The 18,338-nt window shown below is 50.0% G+C and overlaps 2 protein-coding genes and 2 long non-coding RNA genes across 5 annotated transcripts; 1 reads left to right on the forward strand and 3 right to left on the reverse strand.

Annotated features, from left to right (window-relative positions):
• The first annotated feature begins 253 nt into the window (after positions 1–253).
• On the forward strand, positions 254–11,054 carry Apobec2 (apolipoprotein B mRNA editing enzyme, catalytic polypeptide-like 2). The gene is made up of 3 exons (XM_005389676.2): positions 254–559; positions 7,682–8,243; positions 10,646–11,054. The coding sequence occupies exons 1-2, from the start codon at positions 417–419 to the stop codon at positions 8,223–8,225; spliced, it is 687 nt and encodes a 228-aa protein (XP_005389733.1). The 5' UTR covers positions 254–416; the 3' UTR covers positions 8,226–8,243; positions 10,646–11,054.
• On the reverse strand, positions 2,050–4,104 carry LOC102008455. 2 transcript variants are annotated; one of them, XR_261865.2, is made up of 3 exons: positions 3,755–4,104; positions 3,510–3,680; positions 2,050–2,981 (listed from the first exon to the last, which is right to left on the reverse strand). It is a non-coding gene; the product is annotated as an uncharacterized LOC102008455 (long non-coding RNA). The 2 variants fall into 2 exon arrangements; XR_261864.2 differs by having other exon boundaries at positions 3,510–4,104.
• On the reverse strand, positions 5,015–7,675 carry LOC106149108. The gene is made up of 2 exons (XR_001235070.1): positions 5,992–7,675; positions 5,015–5,470 (listed from the first exon to the last, which is right to left on the reverse strand). It is a non-coding gene; the product is annotated as an uncharacterized LOC106149108 (long non-coding RNA).
• Positions 11,055–11,908: 854 nt separating the features above from the next.
• On the reverse strand, positions 11,909–18,112 carry Oard1 (O-acyl-ADP-ribose deacylase 1; the record flags this gene model as incomplete). The annotated part of the gene is given in 6 exon segments (XM_005389674.2): positions 11,909–13,493; positions 14,095–14,207; positions 15,186–15,244; positions 16,440–16,584; positions 16,942–17,017; positions 17,452–18,112. Coding segments are annotated over 5 exon segments (459 nt in total). The 3' UTR covers positions 11,909–13,390.
• Positions 18,113–18,338: the final 226 nt, after the last annotated feature.

An 18,338-nucleotide genomic window follows, 5' to 3' on the forward strand; every position in this document is an offset into this window, starting at 1 on the left:
GCTTCCCCCCCACCCCACCCCAATGGAGCTGGGTAGTAGGGTCAGAAAACAAAGGGGGAAAGCCAGGTTGACACAAGGGAAAAGGCAGGGGAAAGCAGGCCGAGGCTCCCCACCTGCCAGCTTCCTGTCTTTGCTACTGATAAATAGGTGCTACTCATGGCCAGAGTTTCCATTCCCCCATCCTGGCACCGCTGTCACTCAATTTTGAGAAGACAGAGGGGGAGGACGTGGGGGAGGGGTGGGAGGCCCCATTATAAAGCTGCAGTGGAGGGGGCAGCCGGAGCCTGGCCTGCCGGGTCCTCTTTCCTCATCCCCAGCCAGAACTGCTGACAGCTGCTTGGGACTCTGCCGCCAGGGCCTGGCCAGACCCACAGGCTCCCTGCAGTCGCTCCGTGACTCCTGAGCCACAGCCTCTAATGGCCCAGAAAGACGAGGCCACGGAGGCCGCAGCCGCTGCTGCGCCAGCCTCTCAGAATGGGGAGGAGGACCTGGACGACCTGGCGGACCCTGAGAAGCTGAAGGAGCTCATCGAGCTGCCTCCCTTTGAGATCGTCAAGGGGTGAGATTCGCATGTGGGCTGGGCGGGTCCCCTCCCTGGAGACTGCGGGCTCAGGCAGGCGCACCTATGTCGGGGGACATGGCAACAGAGCTCTCTTGGCTTCTTGGGGAGACGCCTTGAGTGCTGACCAGGAGGTAGGAGGAGCCCTTAGAGGCAAAGGCCCCAGAAGGAAAGCATCCACAGGCCTCTTGGAGTTGGGAGTCGCCTGCCTCTCCTGGTAGAGGTTTAATCCCAAGGAATTTGGTGAGATGCACATTTAAAGATGGTCCCAGTCAAAAGCTCCCCCACCCTGCCTCAGCCTCCCTCTCTGCCCCTGAGTGGGTCTCTCCTCCATGCGTCTGTCTCTGGTGCTTCTGTAGAGCTTCTCTGTCAGGCAGAAGATCCCAAGGCAGGGGGCACAGGTTCATCCATTCTGAAGGCGGAGTAAGAAGCAGCTTTTATTTTCTTGAATCTCTCCCGAGTCTCAGGACCGTCCATTTCCGCTCCAAGGGAATTGATTGCAGCACAGACAAAAGGCTTTTGGCCAGGAGCTTCTCTCACACCCTCAGCCACAGCCTGGAGGACCTGGGAGGTCCGGAGAAAGACCCTGAGGCTCTGAAGAGGGGGCGGGTACAGATTCCCTCTGTGTGGTCTAGCTTGTGCCATCTTCTCTAAGACTAAAACCAAGATGTCCTCCTCCTCTTCCTGTCTATCCCTATAGAGGAGGCCCTGCTAAATTATTAAACAAAGAATAAGCAAATCTGGAGACCACATTTCCTCCCTGACCCCAACGTTCCTTCGTGGGGGTCACCCATGATGTGCACAAGCAGAGTGGGCACCAGAGTAGGAAGAAAGAAGGCGTGGGGGCCTCCGGGAGGAGGGAGCGCCCCAGGATGGGGGGGTGGGCTTGCTGTTCTCTGCTTGCCCAATAATCTCCCCGTCTTGGCTCAGCTTTATCATTTCTAACATAGGAAGCGACATTACTTGATTCCTAGGATCCCTTCTGGCTCGGAGGCTGCCTGATTTCTAAGAGTGTGGGAAAACACAGCCCAGGTCCTTAGGCACAAGGAGCCTGGCACCTCCGTCTGCCCATCCATGCTTGCTCAACAATCTCGGCCTCAGCCTGGGATTAAAGGAGCAGCTGAGCCCAGGGTAACGTAGATGCAGGGAAAGCCTAGGGCGGCCAGACAAGGGGCACCTCCCAGTTCCAGGGGCTGTCTACGGAAGGAGAGCCTTTCTCCTCCCCCCGGCACACTGGGCCACACCACCCTTGGTCACATGCACATGCAGGTACACACACTCCCCTCTTAGAGCACTGCGATTTCCCAGCACATTCTGGGAACAGGTTCTGGTCCAGAACAGAACTAGACTAAGTCTACTGGGATGAACACGCTTTGAGATCCCAAAACAGTGGATTCCAGAGGGTTAAGTCCTCTGATATAACTGACCTCCAACCAGGACTTCACCACCACCACGCACCTCCGAGTGAATGAGTTCACTGAACCCTCAGCCCGGTGCTAAAAGAGACAGATTTATTATTTCCACTTTACAGAAGGGGAAACTGAGACTCGGGGAGACTGAGTGAAAGTCCAAGCCCACAGAAGCAGGAACTGGCAGGTCTTCAACACCCAGCAGCGTCCTGTTCACCGGTTGGTCTCTCCTTCATTCTGGGCCCCCAGGTTTCCAGCACAGAGCAACACCCGTACCCATCCTCAAGACAGTGAGGGCTAGGGGCTTCTCATGACCCCAGGCTCGAAGAGGCACAGGCGGGGGCACCCTTGCAACTGAGTGTTCTGAGCAGTTCAGCGGGAGGTGGAGCCCTAAGTGTGCCCTGGCCGCAGTGACAGCTGTGGAGATCTGTTCCCTGAGCCCCTCCGGATAAATAGGTGCTTAAAATAGTGCAGAGGTGTGGCCGTCTGTACAGGGACTGGAGAGGAGGCAGCTTCCCTCTCCTCACCTCTCCATGTGCCCTGGAACCCAGGAGTCAGCAAACAGCTCCTTTCCTGTGCAGGACTCCCACCAAGAATGGATCCAAATTGCTCCTTAGATCTGGGATGAAAACGAGCAGAAGAGCAGCTGGCTTTCCAGGAAAAGCGTCTGAATATAGCAATAAGGAGGGAGATGCCCACTTGTAGCCATCCTGGTTGAGTGGGACACTCAGGATAGGAAGCAGCCCAAGCACATTAGCAAGGGAATATGGCAGAGAGTGCTGGGGAGAGGTGTGACATGCAGAGGGGGCAAATGCCCCCTCCTGTAGACCTGGAGTCAGCGTGTGCATCTCTTCCTCTCTGTGTTTGGTGGCTTCACACGGCTGTCTGGAAATCTCCATGGAGGGAGTATTGAGATTAGAGACATCCGAGAACGTTAGAAATCTGGAGCTTTTCCTTTCTTTTGGACACCTGAGTGTTAAAACTTCGCAGCACAGGCTGAAAGAACGGAAGTGCTAGAAGGGAAAGGAAGAGTGTCAGTGGGATCAGGTTTGGTAACCTTAAAGGATCCAGGGACAGCGCCATCCTCAGCATGAGCTGTATGTACTGAGGATGCCGTTGTCCATAATCTGAGAGGTTGAATGACTCAGCTCTTCAGATAAGGAAACAAAAGCTCAAATCTAAAGAGGGGCAGGTGGTTTGCCAAGAATTAGGAGAAGGAGTAGGGCATGAACCCCAACACTGTCCTACTCGAAAGCACCACAGTGCACCCTAAGACCATAAAGCGGATTCTTTCTAAATCCACAGACACTGACTGACTAGGAATTGTTCATTTACTACCTGTTCCGCCCACTAGTGTATTTACCCTTCATGAGGAAGGGGACTTCATCTTTTCTTTTTTTTTTTTGTCTTTTTGAGATACAGTCTCACTATGCAGTTCAAGCTGGCCTTGAGCCCACTTTGTAGCCCAGGCTGCCCTCAAACTCACAATCCTCCTGCCTCAGCCTCCTGAGTGCTGGGATTACAGGCGTGCACCACCTCACCTGGCCAAAGGAAGGGGACTTCATCTTTTCTGCTGCTTTACCCCAGCTCCCAGCTCCTAGTAGGTTCTCAAATACTTGGTGAATGAATGCAGGAACGCATGAGTAGGCATCTATTGTATGTCAGGCTCTTTGCCAGGCATCACAATAGGAAATGAACTGGAGGACGGCTTCCTGCAGAGAGAGGCTCAGGATATACGGGGACCTGGCAGTGCCGAGCTTAGATAAGAATGCTGGCATGTGCCTACCTCGGACTGTCACAAGTGAGGGGTGCTCTGGGGCACAGAGGCTAGTTGTCTGCCCCTCTCTTCCTCTCTCCATCCCTGGTAGCACCTGGATGTGTGCTTGTCTCTGTCTCTAGTTGCGTCATGTGTGATTTCACAGCAGCAAAGGGATTGTTACAGAACAGACATAAATGGCAGAGGGAGTGAGTCTCTTACAGCCACCTCTTCAGGTCCCAGAAGTTCGCTCGGGCCACAAGGGACCCAGAGAGAAGAGGCAGGATCTAGAAGAAAAGGGGCACAGGGAGTGAGGGTCCTTCAGTGCTACTTTTAAGGTCACACCTGGCTGCCAGAGCATGCTGGCAGGTGCACCATACACAGCAGGTGACAGCTGGCTGCAGGGTGGGGAGGGCGTCAGAGCTTGAGGAATAACAGCATCTGTCAGGGAGAAGGGGTCGGCTCCCGGCTTGCCTCGGGCTTGCCTCTGCTCCAGTCCTGCAAATCTCAAGGTCGCTCCTCAGCTCTAGAACCCGCTGCTTCTGCTCTGCCCTTCTGTCCCCGACTAAGCCCACTCACTGGCATCCCCTTTGGAAGTGGTCTGAAAAAGACAGTGGCCAATGAAACCAACAACTGTACCTCTTTCATACCAGTCACTTTCAGGTCTAGCGAGCCAAAGCTGAAATAAGTCACTCTTCAATGGCTCTGAGTAGATGCTGCACTCCACGGGATGTTTCGGAGCAAATGTTTAACCTCAGATCAGTTTCCACAGCCCTCCATATTGCTCCTCCGCTGCTTAGATTTACGCTTAGGCAGCGAGAACTTTCTTTAACGTGAACCTGAAGAAAACATGTACTACATTTACTCCCATCTCTTCTCCGCCATCAAACAGGCCATCTTCCCCGATTTTGCTAGGTGGTAGGAGTCTGGGTTCCCTCTTAGAGAAGTGTGATCCTCAGTGATGCTCGGTAGCCTGGGTCTACACCAACAAGTATGAATGGCTTTTTCTGTGATGCCTAAAAGAGGTGATGACTGAGACTGTAAAGAGGGAACAGGGCCGAGAATCCTCACACTGCTGGTCTCTGCGCCTCAAGGAGGTGGAGACGGCGATCTTTCACCAGCATCCCTCTCCAGGCCGCCACCCAACCCGCATGCGCACACACACACACACGCATGCATACACGCACGCACTCACATACACACACGCACTCACCATGCACGCGCTTCTGTAGCAGTGAAATTCCTGCTGGGGTTGAGAGTGAAATATCATATTATTAGGAAAAAGGTCTGTGCGATTGAGAAGTCAGGTGTCTTTATTTCTCTCCTTCCACTTAGTGGTATTACAGTGTTATTTTGTGATTCCACAAAATGGCCCGAGATGTCCAGCTCCCTATAGAAGGTGCGCGTCACTCCCACGTCTGTTCTGGTGTCCCCTCAGAATCAGGCTGTGTTCATCTGCGGGTGGCCCAGAAACCCCGCTTTGACGTTTTCACTCCTAAAAGAATGAGAAGCCCATTGAGAAGCTAAGCAAGTTCAGGCTTGGAGCAACCCCAAAGCAAAGACCGACCCTGCCTTGCCTTCACGCCTTGAAAGCACTTCTGAGGCACACGGTCCCGCAGGCCCTGCTGAGGTACACGGCAGGCTCTGGGGCCGCTGGCCAGAGGGGTCGGAAAGAGATATTTATAGACAGGTGACCTTTCTTCCTCTCCCTTGGGTTTCAGGTTTCCCTGGGTTCTCTCTTCCTGCCTAGGGAAGAGGAGGGGAAAATGTCAGCTCTCAAGAGGGGATGAGAGAAGCAGCCTTCCTGCACCCCTCAGGCCAACTTGTGATTGCGTGCCAGACCACTGTGAGAGTTTGGGCTGGGCTGCACTTGGCAAAGTTGGAGCAATGGTTTGGCGGTTCCAGACAAAAACCTGAGGGATCCCATAGACAGCTACTGCTGAAGCCCCCAAGCCAACCAAGTAACCAGGACTGCTCTCCAGGGTTCCCACCAGAGAAGCCCTCATACAGATAGCTCTGGATTGCAGTGGGGCGGGGGAGGCTGGCAAAATACCTTGAAGAACAAAAAGAGGTTGAGCATAAAAGGTAAACGCTGTGCTTCTCAGGAGCAGAACAGCATGAAGGGACTCCTGAGAGCTTGGGAGTGGTCACTGGGGTTAGGGTAACTAGGAAAAGCTTGGTATGAGTGAATTTCCAGCAGAGTGAAAGAGGAGAGGGGAAACATCAGGCGATCCATTCTGCTAAAATGTTAAGTAAATAATAAACACCTCCAGCCAGAGACAGAGGGGCTTAGCAAGCTAAGTATAATACCCGAAGGAATCCTGAGGCTGGGTCCTCAAACACATCCATCTCTGCAGTGGAAACTTCATTTGACAACAAAAGACACGGCAACTTGGGCAGAGAAAAGTTGGAGGGGATCCTGCAGGGAAACTACTCAAGTTTACTCAGCTCCGTGACATCTGCCGCTCATCCTTAAGCAGCCAGGGCCTCGGGACACCTGGGATTCCCCTGCAGCCCGGGGAGTCTGGTGAGCTTCCTGAGGAAGGGGAAGGAATAAAGACACGCAGCGGGAGTTAGTGTGCTACAGGGCGGCTTCAGAGGCGGGCACAGAGATGACACTTCCGGGGGGCGACCTGGGTCTCACACCTGCGAGGCAAGTGCTCTCCCACGGAGCTACAGCCCAAGCCCCTGAGACGCCACTGTTAAAACTAAAACATTCAGCGTCTCTGTAGCCGGTACCCATCCCCTCCTCTCCTTCTGACGTTTCAATCCCTCCTACTGAAACCGTCTCATTGTCCTTGGCCCTTTATTTCCGGATCATGCTTCTCCTCCCTGCAGCCACTGGATATGTGTGCTATACGCCACCAAGTCATCACCAAGGACATCTCCAATGTCCTTTTTTAATCTGAGGCTCTTTTCTCCAACCACACTCCACTGGGCCAGTGCTACCACACTGACCTCCCATAGACATTACTTTTGTTTTTTTCTTTTTCTACTCAAGAACTGCAAATGGTTCTTCCCTGCCTCTTGAATTAAGGTGAAACTTTTAAGAACCTCTATCACATGTACCCTACTCTACCTGTCTACATCAGTGGGCTTCTAATGTCCTTTATTTATGAATTCTTGGTCCAGCTACAATCTAGCTGCTAGAAGTGAAGCACCCAGGAAGGGAGAGGCAAAGTTTCTCACGATTCTGAGATGACTTGATGCTATACACAGCTTAATGACCCCAAGGCCCCCCGGGAGAGTCCTATCACACAGGCACGTGTTCTTGGGCACTAACCATATGACACCTGAAAGAAAACAGACTTGAGAGAAACAGTCAACAGGACAGCATGGTTCTGGAAGACACAGGCCATGCCATGCTCAGAATGCAATTTACATGAGCTACGAGGAGGAGGAATAAAAGCATGAAATGTTGTGCAAAATCTTTGCCTTGCTCTGTCATGAGAAATTTAGCATGCTTGCTACTTGGTAAAACTGCTTTTTGAGCACTGCTTCTCAAATGTGGCCACCTGTCATAATCCTCTGGAGAGGTTTTGGTTTTTGCTTTTCAAACACTGGTGCCTAGGACCCTGCTCCAGACATCTCGGTCTCATCGGTCAGGGGTGGGGCCGACGTGTTGATTTTTTAAGCAGCCTCCATGGGACTGAAGCAGGCCTGGCTAGGTGAGAGATTCACTAGTGTAGAAGCAGCTTGGATGTGCTGCGCTGGGAGAGATGGCAGAACGGCGCTTGGAGATCCTTCCTAGCATGGTGACCAGAGTGTAAGCTCTCCTCTCCTCTTCATAAACACTTCCGGACTCTTTCCTGCAATGTTCTCACTGACATTCGCATAGGAAAGGCCTGCGTATGTAAGTCGTTATGTCCTGGAGATCTACCTACCCCAGGCTGGTCCTAGCAAAAAGAACTCATCCTTCTCTCTCCTTCCCCATCCTTTTATCTCCTTGGCCTACAGGGAACGACTGCCTGTCAACTTCTTTAAGTTTCAGTTCCGGAACGTGGAGTACAGCTCTGGGCGGAACAAGACCTTCCTCTGCTATGTGGTGGAAGTGCAGAGCAAGGGAGGCCAGGTGCAGGCTTCCCGGGGCTACCTGGAGGACGAGCACGCCGCTGCCCACGCAGAGGAAGCCTTCTTCAACACCGTCCTGCCGGCCTTCGACCCAGCCCTGCGGTACAACGTCACCTGGTACGTGTCCTCCAGCCCCTGCGCAGCCTGTGCTGACCGCATCATCAAAACCCTCGGCAAGACCAAGAACCTGCGCCTGCTCATTCTGGTCGGGCGACTGTTCATGTGGGAGGAGCCGGAGATCCAAGCCGCGCTGAGGAAGCTCAAGGAGGCTGGCTGCAGACTCCGCATCATGAAGCCCCAGGACTTCGAGTACGTCTGGCAGAATTTTGTGGAGCAAGAAGAGGGTGAATCCAAGGCCTTTGAGCCCTGGGAGGACATTCAGGAGAACTTCCTATACTACGAGGAGAAGCTGGCAGACGTCCTAAAGTAGGCCCCGGCCTCGGCTCCGGTGAGTCCTCCCGCTTCCCTGGCACTGGCTGCTGACTTGGGCAGAGGGCATGCGGTTGGGTAGGATGGGCGGTGTGACGTTGATTCATCTTTGGAAGGATTGCGTTTCTCTGCTTTGGACTGACTAAAAACATTTTAGAACATTGCTTCGTTTTTCTCTTTCCTTTGAATCCCTGTCCCTAAGTCCCCTTTGCTCTCCCCTCCTGCCTTTTCGTTTCAAACTAACTTTCCCAGAACTTGGGAAACCCAAAACGATGGAGATCCTAAAGCTCTGAGACAGAGTGCCCTTTGCTAAGATTCAGAAGGCACAGGGGCCTGCTGCTGGATAACAGCAGAGATGTTTAAAGCCCCAAGCAGGCCCCTGTACACATGCCCAGGTGCACCCCGAGCACCTTCAACATGCACTGCTCCTGAATCCATTTGCACTCTTAACCTCCATGTTTTCTCTACTACAGGATTTTCATCCTTCAGGGCCAACTCTTTCATCTTTGGTAATTCTCAAATCCCCAAGAGGATTTGTATTCAACTTTTGTTTTTGGCCAGACCTGCTTTCATGTTTTCAAACAAATGCTTATGCTTTGAGGGAGATCGATAATTGCTGTGTGAATGCATAATGCAAGAGCATTTTCCTGACTGAGAAGAGCTCAGCGAAATGGAAGAACAAGGGTAATACAGCAACAAGCCAGTTGACACAGGCTTTGCGAAAGGGTTAAAAAGGTTTGTAAATGAGGTGGCAGCTCAGAAGTAGCCTCCTACAGATATCGGGAGGTGATAGGAGAACTGGAAGTAAAGATTAGCTATTTAAGCAAATAATTAGGACACAATTAAGGCCAATTTGGCCTCTTGCTGAGGGTAAATTAGACTTTGAGAGAAACAGGCCAATTATCCTCAGGAAGACGGGTAAAGGACCCTTTGCGATCTTCTTTTGAATTTGGTCTGTTCTAGTTTGCTCCCCCAGAAACACTGTGACCGAGCCGAGCCCTGTATAATGCCAGAATCACTGATCAAACCACTCTCATCTGCACCTTTAATTCTAGAACAAGTCACATATTAATAAAACATGAAAGCAGCACGCCTCCGTGAATATAATTCAATTTATTTTTGGTGTTTCTCATGCCTAATACCCTCAAAAGATGCTGCCTCCTAGACATGCTGAAGAAATATCAATTCGTCAGAGGCTGGTGCGGGCAGGTGTTTCCTATTAGGCAGGCACACAGCGTGGCTGACCACCCTCAGGAGGAGCGCTCCACAAACCATCAAGACACGAACTACACGTAGCCACTTCTAAGAGACAGCAGGACCCGGCCGCAACCTCAGAAGGGCTATGGTAGGGTAATACATGTGTCATTCTGCTCACCTATAGAAGCGATGAGCAGCAGTAAAGCTAGATTTGAGCGACCTCTGAAAATACAAAGCTGACCTTTTAAAATGCTGTAAAGAACTTGTAAGTAGGTACTATAATTATAAACCCAATATAGACTACGGAATGACCACTGGGAGGTTCACTTTAACCCTACTATATTTGGTTGGTTTTTTTTTTTTTTTTTTTTGACTTTTTGAGATAGGGTCTCACTGTGCACTTTTGGTTGGCCTTGAATTCATTTTGTAACGCAGGCTGGCCTCGAACTCACAGTGATCCTCCTGCCTCAGCCTACCAAGTGCTGGGATTATAGGTGTGTGCCACCACGCCCAGCTTCATATTTCCTTCTTAAACATCTTTCATGGGCCACTTCTAGGTACCTAATTAGAAAGTTCTCAAACATTTTGTTTTGTTTTGTTTCAGGGATTTTTTTTTTTTCAATTAAAATTACGCATTCAAGGAAGATTTAAAAGATCTTTTGATTTTTGGATAAGGGTTCTGTTTGACATTAATTGAAATAAATAAGTCAGTTGGAGAGAAAGTTCATTTCTAAGTCAGACTTTTTAAATATAGAATATTATTGGGCACCTCCCTGTAGCCCGACACAGCTGTCTCTTCAGGGCCCAGCCCATGCAACCCGCCCCGAGCTGCTCTTGCTCCTGAACAGAAGGTGAAGATGCACCGAGCTTTAAAGGCATGAAATACAACTGTAACCTAAAAGCCCAAAAGCACAACCATACCTCATTAAAATAACCCCACAAAATGAGCAGTTGTTCAATAAAATGTGCCTCATATCTCTTATTAAATATTTTATTTGTAATAACAATGTTTAACCATGTATTCGAATCAAGAGAACAGAACTAAAGCAGATCTCTTCCAGGACTTTTTGTGTGTGAACCAAAACAAAGCATGAATAAAAGAAACTCCATCCGGAAAAATTCAGGGACTGGATGGAGAAGGCACCGAGAAACTTAGCTCAGGAACAGACTGGTAGCTGTGTGGAGTGAGAGCTCTTGGTAACATGTGTCTGTGTTTTCACAAAGGTCTGCCTGCTGCCACCAACGCACCACAGGGACACGTATGCTGCCGGGGACACGCCCGGCTTCCAGACATCCCTGGAGCTGGACGGCACCTGACACCAACGACCCTACTGGACTAGGCGCTCCGTGGATTCCAAACACACTTCTCACTGCGCGATTCATTTGGGCCGTGCCTCTCTCTAGAGCTGCTGTCGGGAAAAAGGCGAGTGAGCAGCAAAGAGAAAAGCACCAGCCTCTCAGGGGCCCAGGGTCTTCCTGACTCCCCGGTGCGGCTGCTTAGGCAGAGGCCTTAGGCCAAAGGTACAGAGCTTTGAATATGTCCAGAAGCGCATTTTATGTTCAGTTGGGCTGTTTTGTTTTTTTTTTTTAAAGAAAGAAAAACAGCAACATCAATAAAAGAAATAGTGTGGTTTTTCTGTGGCCTGGTTTCTCAAAGAACTTAGGCACCAGGAAGTTACCATGGACAGTGAGTCCCTGGCCTAGGGATGTCCTAGGCTACGAACAAAGCCATGGCATTATGGGAGAGAAGATTAAACCAGCTGGGCATCTGGTGCACACCCGTAATCCCAGCACTGAGGAGTCTAGAGCAGGAGGATCACTATGAGCTCAAGGCCAGCCTAGGCTAAATAGTGAGTCAAGGCCAGCCTGAACTACACAGTAAGACCGTCTCAAAAGGTGGGGGGGCAATTAAACTAAGACTTGTCTAGACAACACAGGCTCTAACACTCCCGTACAGACTTCCCACCATCCTGACCTTTAAAATACATTTTTTCCCCTGAGATTACTTGCAAATGAGAGCTTGTCCGTTTCTCTGAAGAAAATATGGCCCAAAAGCACAGGGAATGCTAAAAGAAAGCCACATCCCAACCAGTTAATAAGCAATTAGCTTCTTGATCAAAGCAAGGAAGGTGGGAAGGAGTTCCACGTCCGGATACCTATCGTGGACCCATCTGATACCTGGTCCTAGACAGCGATGACAGGAGGATGCCAAAAGTCTCATTTCATATAAAGTTTGCCTGACAAGAAAAATTTCACCTGTGAATTTTTGGGTGCTTGCCTAACTCTAACTGGGTTTCCAAGAATAATGTGCTCGTTCTGGTTATCAGGCCATGCCTCGCTCAGCAAGGGTGACAAGTCACTGGAATTTGACCCCACGTCTATCTGCACTGACAAAGCGCATTATCACATCCCTGTACAGTCCCAGAATTCCACTTACAGCCAACCCTGGATGAGACGAGGTTTTGTTAGAAGAATCAAGGCTCATACTCCAGAAAAAAAATTAACTGTAATTTCAACTTAAAAGTAAAGGAAGCCTAGAGTACCAATGTTTTGACCCAAGTGTTAAAATTTATTTACACAGGGCCTGGGGGTGAACCTTAAAGGTAAAGCATTTGCCTAAAATGCACAAGGCCCTGGGTTCAATCCTGAACATGACAAAAAAAAAATGAACTACTTCAGTTCTGCTTATTAGCCAACCTTCATTCTCAATTCTGTGCAGACATTCCCTTCCTTTCTTCCCTGCAATTCTATCTTGTCAACAGAAGCACTCAGAAAAGCTCCAGCCTAACATTACACTAGTGAACCGCCCTGCACGCTCCAGCACCCACAGCGCCAGAACTTGCCTGCTTCACCTGCAGACACAGAGCCGAAGAGCTCTGGAAACCACTGCCCAGATCAGGCTGAATGCAATACGAACTCCAGTCTGAAGTCCCAAGATTATACTTAACCAGGGCCTACCTAGTGTCCCAACAAGCCCCCTCCTAAAATCCAGCTGTTCTTTTACACTAGGGAGTGTAGCCGACCCGGCATCCACTCCAGGGAGAAAATCAGGAGCCAGTTTGGCTGTTTTAACCCTCAGCACCACAGCAAGCAAAAAAAGGAAAACGCTTCGTTTATCCGGTGGCTTGCATATTATCGTCTATGCATTGAGTCATTACTCTGTGCTGAGCTTTGCCAGGCATTTAACACTTATTATTTCAGGGAGAAGTCCAGTGTTTCCAACTACAGAAACTGCAGCAGAGAGAAGAGGGCAGCCTGAGGTCCAAACCCAGCCTCACCACTATCCCGATCCCCAGCTCTCATCCATTCGTCTTTCCTACTTCTTACCTTACTGCTCCTCCCAGTGGACCTGCTGGACCCTTCCAGATAAAGCTATAGGTTTGTCCTTGGTCACCCCATTCGTGACCCACACAGGCACAGGCAATGAACCCCAAGATTTATTTTTCCACTTTTATCACCCAAAATTATGTGCTAACAAGGTGAGACTCAATTCTGTAATTAAAACAAAAACAAAGCAACCCATAATTCTGTCCTAGATGACCCTGATGCCTAAGAATAATACCAAGGTAAGCACACAAACAAGATCCCCAAATAACTCAAAGTTCACCATTCCTGAAATTTCTCTCAAAAATCAGAGAACTAAAAATCAATGCTGCCACCTAGTGGCCGGCCCAGGAATTGATCACTGTATTGGAGCGGAACATACCATGGGTCCCACTATCTGGTTTTCCTGGCTAACATCAGGCCACCTACTCCTGACCCTGCTGCAAAAAACACAGCAACATCCCCAAGCAATCCCTCCTGCAGAGTCCCAGTCCAAGTATGAGAATACAGCAACCCCAGCCTGATCTATGACACCGAGTGCTCCACGTGAAAAGCTTCCTCTCCCCAGGTCAGTTTACTCAGTCTTATGGCCAAGTAGGGATGACACCGGAGAACACGGACACATCCAAAATGTTCTTCATTTGTTCACAGCGTGTACACAGTGATTTTGATATCTGTTGCCTCGAATACTTCCTCGATTATTGCAGACACATTTTCCCATTGCAGGCGATCAAGACCACATCCAATCCTAAAAAAGACACAACATCTCCATTGGTTGTGAAGCTACCTAGGAAACTGCTCCTTCCCTCCCCTTCTGGGATGTATCTACCCAAAGCACTCGACAGTAACCTGGTCACGCCTACACGCAGCCGTGTTGAGTCTGCAGGTCAACTCTGGGTGAAGTCGCCCAAGCTCATTCCTAGGTAGCTCTTAACACCCGATGGCTAATAACGCACCATTTTGATTATTTCATGTTCCACTGAGAAACGCCTAATTCTGCCGTGGCGTGGCAGTCACTACCGTTACCTCACCACTGAAGCAAGCTGGAGGTGGGTGGATGGGAAAGACGGCGTTTTTCAGAACACGTTTACAATAATGGAATATTAAGACGAAAAGACGTGGGACGAGGGACAGGATCACTACAAAAACGAGGGCAAGACAGAAAGCTGGGAAACATCGACTTGCTCGCGATCTGCCTAAAGTCAGAAAACTGGTTCACTGGTGATTTTCAAGTCTGGAGATTTGTCTACCTTTAAATCTAAATTTTCAGTTAAGCTTTAAAGTTGTTTGTTTTTTGGTAAAACCCGCCCATCAATTAAGACTTCAGGGAGGCCCCTGGGTTCCCTTGCCTGGGCATGGAAAGGTCGGTGACTCCATTCTTCAGGCAGTGGCACTTCATGGCCTCTAAGCTCTTCTGTAAGTTCTCGTACGTTGGCTTGTGCGAAGCCCTTTTCTTTGTGATCTGAACAGAGAAAGCATTCACATCCTCATTAGCCCAAAATGACAGTCAATGAAAAAACCACCAGATTCTTCCCTAGCCTGACAAGTAAACATACTATTGCAGAGTAATTAATCTGAAAGAGGACAAATGTCACACTGCTCCGTCCATACTGTCATGGGGGTTCCCAGGGAAATCCAATAAACAGGGCCTGAGGAACCCCAATTCTGCCGTGTAGCAACTTAGCCTTTTCCAAGGAACCCACGAGACTGGTAAATTGTGCCTACTCTCAGTAGTTCTTAAGCAAAATAGATGACAGCCTCTGTGTCACTTCCAAGAGCTAAGCTGCATGTGTAGAAAACAGTGAAACACATAACACCTGGAAATATCATTGAAAATCTACTTAAAGTCTGTGCTGGCTTGCTTTTTGTTTCTCTATAAAAAAAAAAAAAAAAACAGAGAAACTGGTAGTTTTAAAAAATGAAATGCTAAAAGTCACATCAGCTTTAAGGGACAGAAGTCATCAGGGCAAGACATTTACCCACTAAGTTTGGTGTCCAGATCAGGCACTCACACACACACAGATGGAAAATCCCACATTCGGGCAGCAGACAGGCAAGCAGCTAGAAGCTACCTGCCACTGCACTGACAGCCCTGGAGAAAAATCTCTCTGGGGAATCTGTCTCTTTTGAGATACTGTTTCTATCTCACTGTGACTAGGTGCGAATTAAAGTACAGGACGCATCCCTAGCTTTCATGAGCCTTAGAGCTCAGGCTGACAGCAGATGGCACAGCTGCCCCCAGTGCTGGGCTGTAGCCTCATGCTCCCTTCTATTCTAGGGCTCCAAGTGGCCAGCACCACTGGACCCAAGCTGCCACAGGATCAGGAGCTTTCTGATGTCCTTAGGTGTCCAGAAAGGAGCACGGTGGTCAACACACATGCAGTGCAGCCGCTCTGTTCACCCACGTGTAGGCTCTGTGCATGATCGGGCTCCACCTTACCAAGTAATATATGTATCTCCCATCTCTCTTCAGGACAGCCACTTCTCCAGGCTTCTTTTCTATGAAAAGCAGTTACGCAGTAGTAGAAAGGAAAAAGAAAACCAGAACACTGTATCGCTATGCTTCAAATTTGTTTAATCTTTATAGATTTTATATCAGAACTAGAAAAAATTTTCAGCTGTAAAGGAGTTTCTGTGAACTTGCAGCTCAGCACCCAGCCCAAATGCGGCACCCCTTGACTTACAGCACCTTTATGATCACGTTTCCCCACACCCCATCTCCACCCTGCTCTGCCCTCAAATACACTCTCATCCACTTAAAAACTACTCACGTCACGTCGATCGATCGCCTGGAAATTATTTTAGAATGGACCATTTTCTAAACTGCCAAACTTGTCCATTCAATAATGATCTCCTTACACATAGGGTTGTGTTAAACATTGCGAAAAACATCGGAAAGTTCTTAATAAAGTTTTAATCCAAAGAAGGGCTCATCTTTACAAATAACCATAATAGAGAGTAATAAGAAATTATTGTTGCCTCAGGCTGGAATCAGAATGACTATTGGATACTCTGATTCAGGAAGCCCAAAATTTGTTTTTTATTTTTTTGTCTTGTTGACACTGGGTCTTGCTATGCAGTTCAGGATGGGCTTAAGCTCACTTTGTAGCCCAGGCTGGTCTCGAACTCAAAACAATCCTCCTGCTTCAGCCTCCCAAGTGCTGGGATTATGCTGGGATTACAGGCGTGCCACCACACCCAGTTTTGGAGACCCAAAATTTCATCTGAGAAATTCTTTCAGAAACTCCCTGCGTGATTCTAACACATAGCTCTGATTTAAAGTGACAGTACTGGTGGGAAATGAAGAAGGGCTGTGTAAGGAAAGGGAGGTTTCTAAACTCCTACTTGAAAAATAAATAAGGGTACAGTAAACAGAACATCTTGAATGTCAAGCAAAAACCGGTGGACTTTGCTAAGAGTCAGTTATTATAAGTTTTAAAGAAGTGGAATAATATCATCAAGAAAGTTTTATGAGAAGGCAGGAAGAGATTAGAAACTTGTACACGATTTCAGATTTGGTATGACAATGGGTCAAAGAGGAAGCCGTTCCTTTGAGCAAAAACTATCTGAAGACTTAAAAGCAGTGTCATCAGGAACGCCCTCTTTGTGTGCACGCCCTAATAATTAAAGTATAACAGATGCTCATAAGATATTCCACCAGGGGTAAAACAGGGAAGCTGTTTCCAAAACTCACGTTGATTTAACAGCTCCTGCACCCCTCCAAATTTCTTCTTGAAGAGGACAGCAATCCCAGCGCCCATGCGACAATCCTCACTGATACAGTGGGCTAGAGAGTCTGTTTTGGGGCATGCAAAAAGATCTCCTTTCACATAAGTGATCTAAAATATGCAAAGGGAAAGAAAATGCTTTATTAGGCACGGAAATGTAGTACGCTATTTCTTTCCCCTCTTTATAGAGTCCCCACCTCTTATTTTTTTTCCACTCCTCCCAAAGGTGGCATTGAAGTCTCCTCCTCAGAACTCAAAGAGTTAACCACAGCGAATTAAAGCATGTGTAAAAGGAACATGATGGATGGTCCCTGCCTGGGATTGTATTAGCTTTTCTTAAGTAAATCAGCTAGGGAGAAACAAAAAAATAGACAATCCAATTATTGGTTTAATTAAAAAAGTGTTTATGTTTTCGACCTCAATTATTCTGGATTTCAGTTCACTGGCAAGTTAATAGTTGCTACGCACTCTGCTTCCTTCTGCATCTTCATTAAGGCTGCTGGCCATGATACTGAGTGGCTACTTTCACAATCTGTGTCTTCTGCTAGGAGAAGGGAAAAGCAGAAACGCTCAGACAGCCTGAACGAATACACAACACTCAGACTGCCCCGACCACCCCCTCAGCAGGTCCTCTTCCCCCAACGTCCATCGCTCGCTGTGACTTCGCGCCGCCTCTAGGGTGCGACCCCAGACTGCTCGGGGCCAGAGGATGCAACGTGACCCGCTCGCTCTCCTTTAGCGCTTTCCCAGACGCGCCTCCTCAACTTAGGAGGGTGTCCTTTCCCCTCCAGGAGGCGAAAGTACGTTCCCAGCGGATCTGGCACACAACGCGGAGGGACTTGGCTACCATCCCGCTCAAACGCAAAAACAGCGTGCGCGGCAGGGGCGCTAGAGCTCCCCGACTCTCCCCACCCTGGCTAGGAGGGTGGGGATCCGGACCAGGGCCCCGAGGAAGGCGATACCGGGGTTACCCTTCACCTGAAAAACAGTCGGCCGCTGGGAGGTTTCCGCCCCGCGAGAAAGGGCTCGGTCCAACCCTGGTAGGTGGGGAACAGGACCAGCCCCGACGCGGAGCCAATCCAGCCACAGCCTCGACGGCACGCACCCAAGATGGCCGCTCCCGCCCCGTAGCGGCGGAAACGAGCCCCTCTAGCTAGCGAGCCGAGCCCGCTCTCTGTGGCCGCTCCGCGGCACTTCCGGCGGGAAACTCCGGGGTCTCCCGCTGCCGCTCGGGCATGCGTCCTGAGAGCCGACCGCGAGCGGGGAAGATCGGCGCTTGCGCATTAGCTCCGGGGGTGTGTCCCCATGTTCGCTTAGAAAGGGGTGGGCAGTTGGCAAAAGGGCGAATTAGCGCCTGCGTTGTACTACGTTCAAAGATGTTTGAGTTGAAGGCTCTGGCACGACTTGAAGGCGCCTGCGTAGTCCACCTGCCGGAGGTGGCGTCAATCCAGGAAATAGGCGTGGCTTACAAGAGGGGCCTGCGCATTGCTCCTCGGGGCGGGGGCGGGGCGAGTCCGGCTGAGGTTATGGGGTGTGGTCTCCGAGGCGCCTGCGCGGAGGCGGTTGGAGGGAGGCCGGATTCCCCTTTGTTCGGGTTCGCCATTTTGCGAGGCAGCGGCAGTGGCGGCGGCGGCGGCGGCTGGAGCCTCTGATTGGGTTTCGGAGTCCGGTACTGGAGCCAATCAGCGCGGGCAGCGAACCGGGGGAGCGAGGCACGGTGAGTATGAGGAGCCAATATCCAGCGGCCCAGAGCCGGCCCCAGCGCCCCGATTGGCGGGTCTCGCTGACCACTCAGGAGAGGCCCAGGCGCCCGTCGGGCCCCGGGAGCCGAGCGGGCCCTCGCTGCGGCGGGCCCGCTCGGCTCG

The sequence above is a fragment of the Chinchilla lanigera genome, unplaced genomic scaffold (assembly GCF_000276665.1).
Source record: "Chinchilla lanigera isolate Chin_1 unplaced genomic scaffold, ChiLan1.0 scaffold00036, whole genome shotgun sequence".
In the NCBI taxonomy this organism is placed as follows: Eukaryota; Metazoa; Chordata; class Mammalia; order Rodentia; family Chinchillidae; genus Chinchilla; species Chinchilla lanigera.

What these genes read in the sequence shown, in the direction of transcription:
- Apobec2 (XM_005389676.2), top strand. Translation starts at nt 417, where the DNA reads ATGGCCCAGAAAGACGAGGCCACGGAGGCCGCAGCCGCTGCTGCGCCA. An exon ending in CCCTTTGAGATCGTCAAGGG is followed by an intron (nt 560 to 7,681) that starts GTGAGATTCGCA and finishes CTTGGCCTACAG; the next exon opens with GGAACGACTGCCTGTCAACT.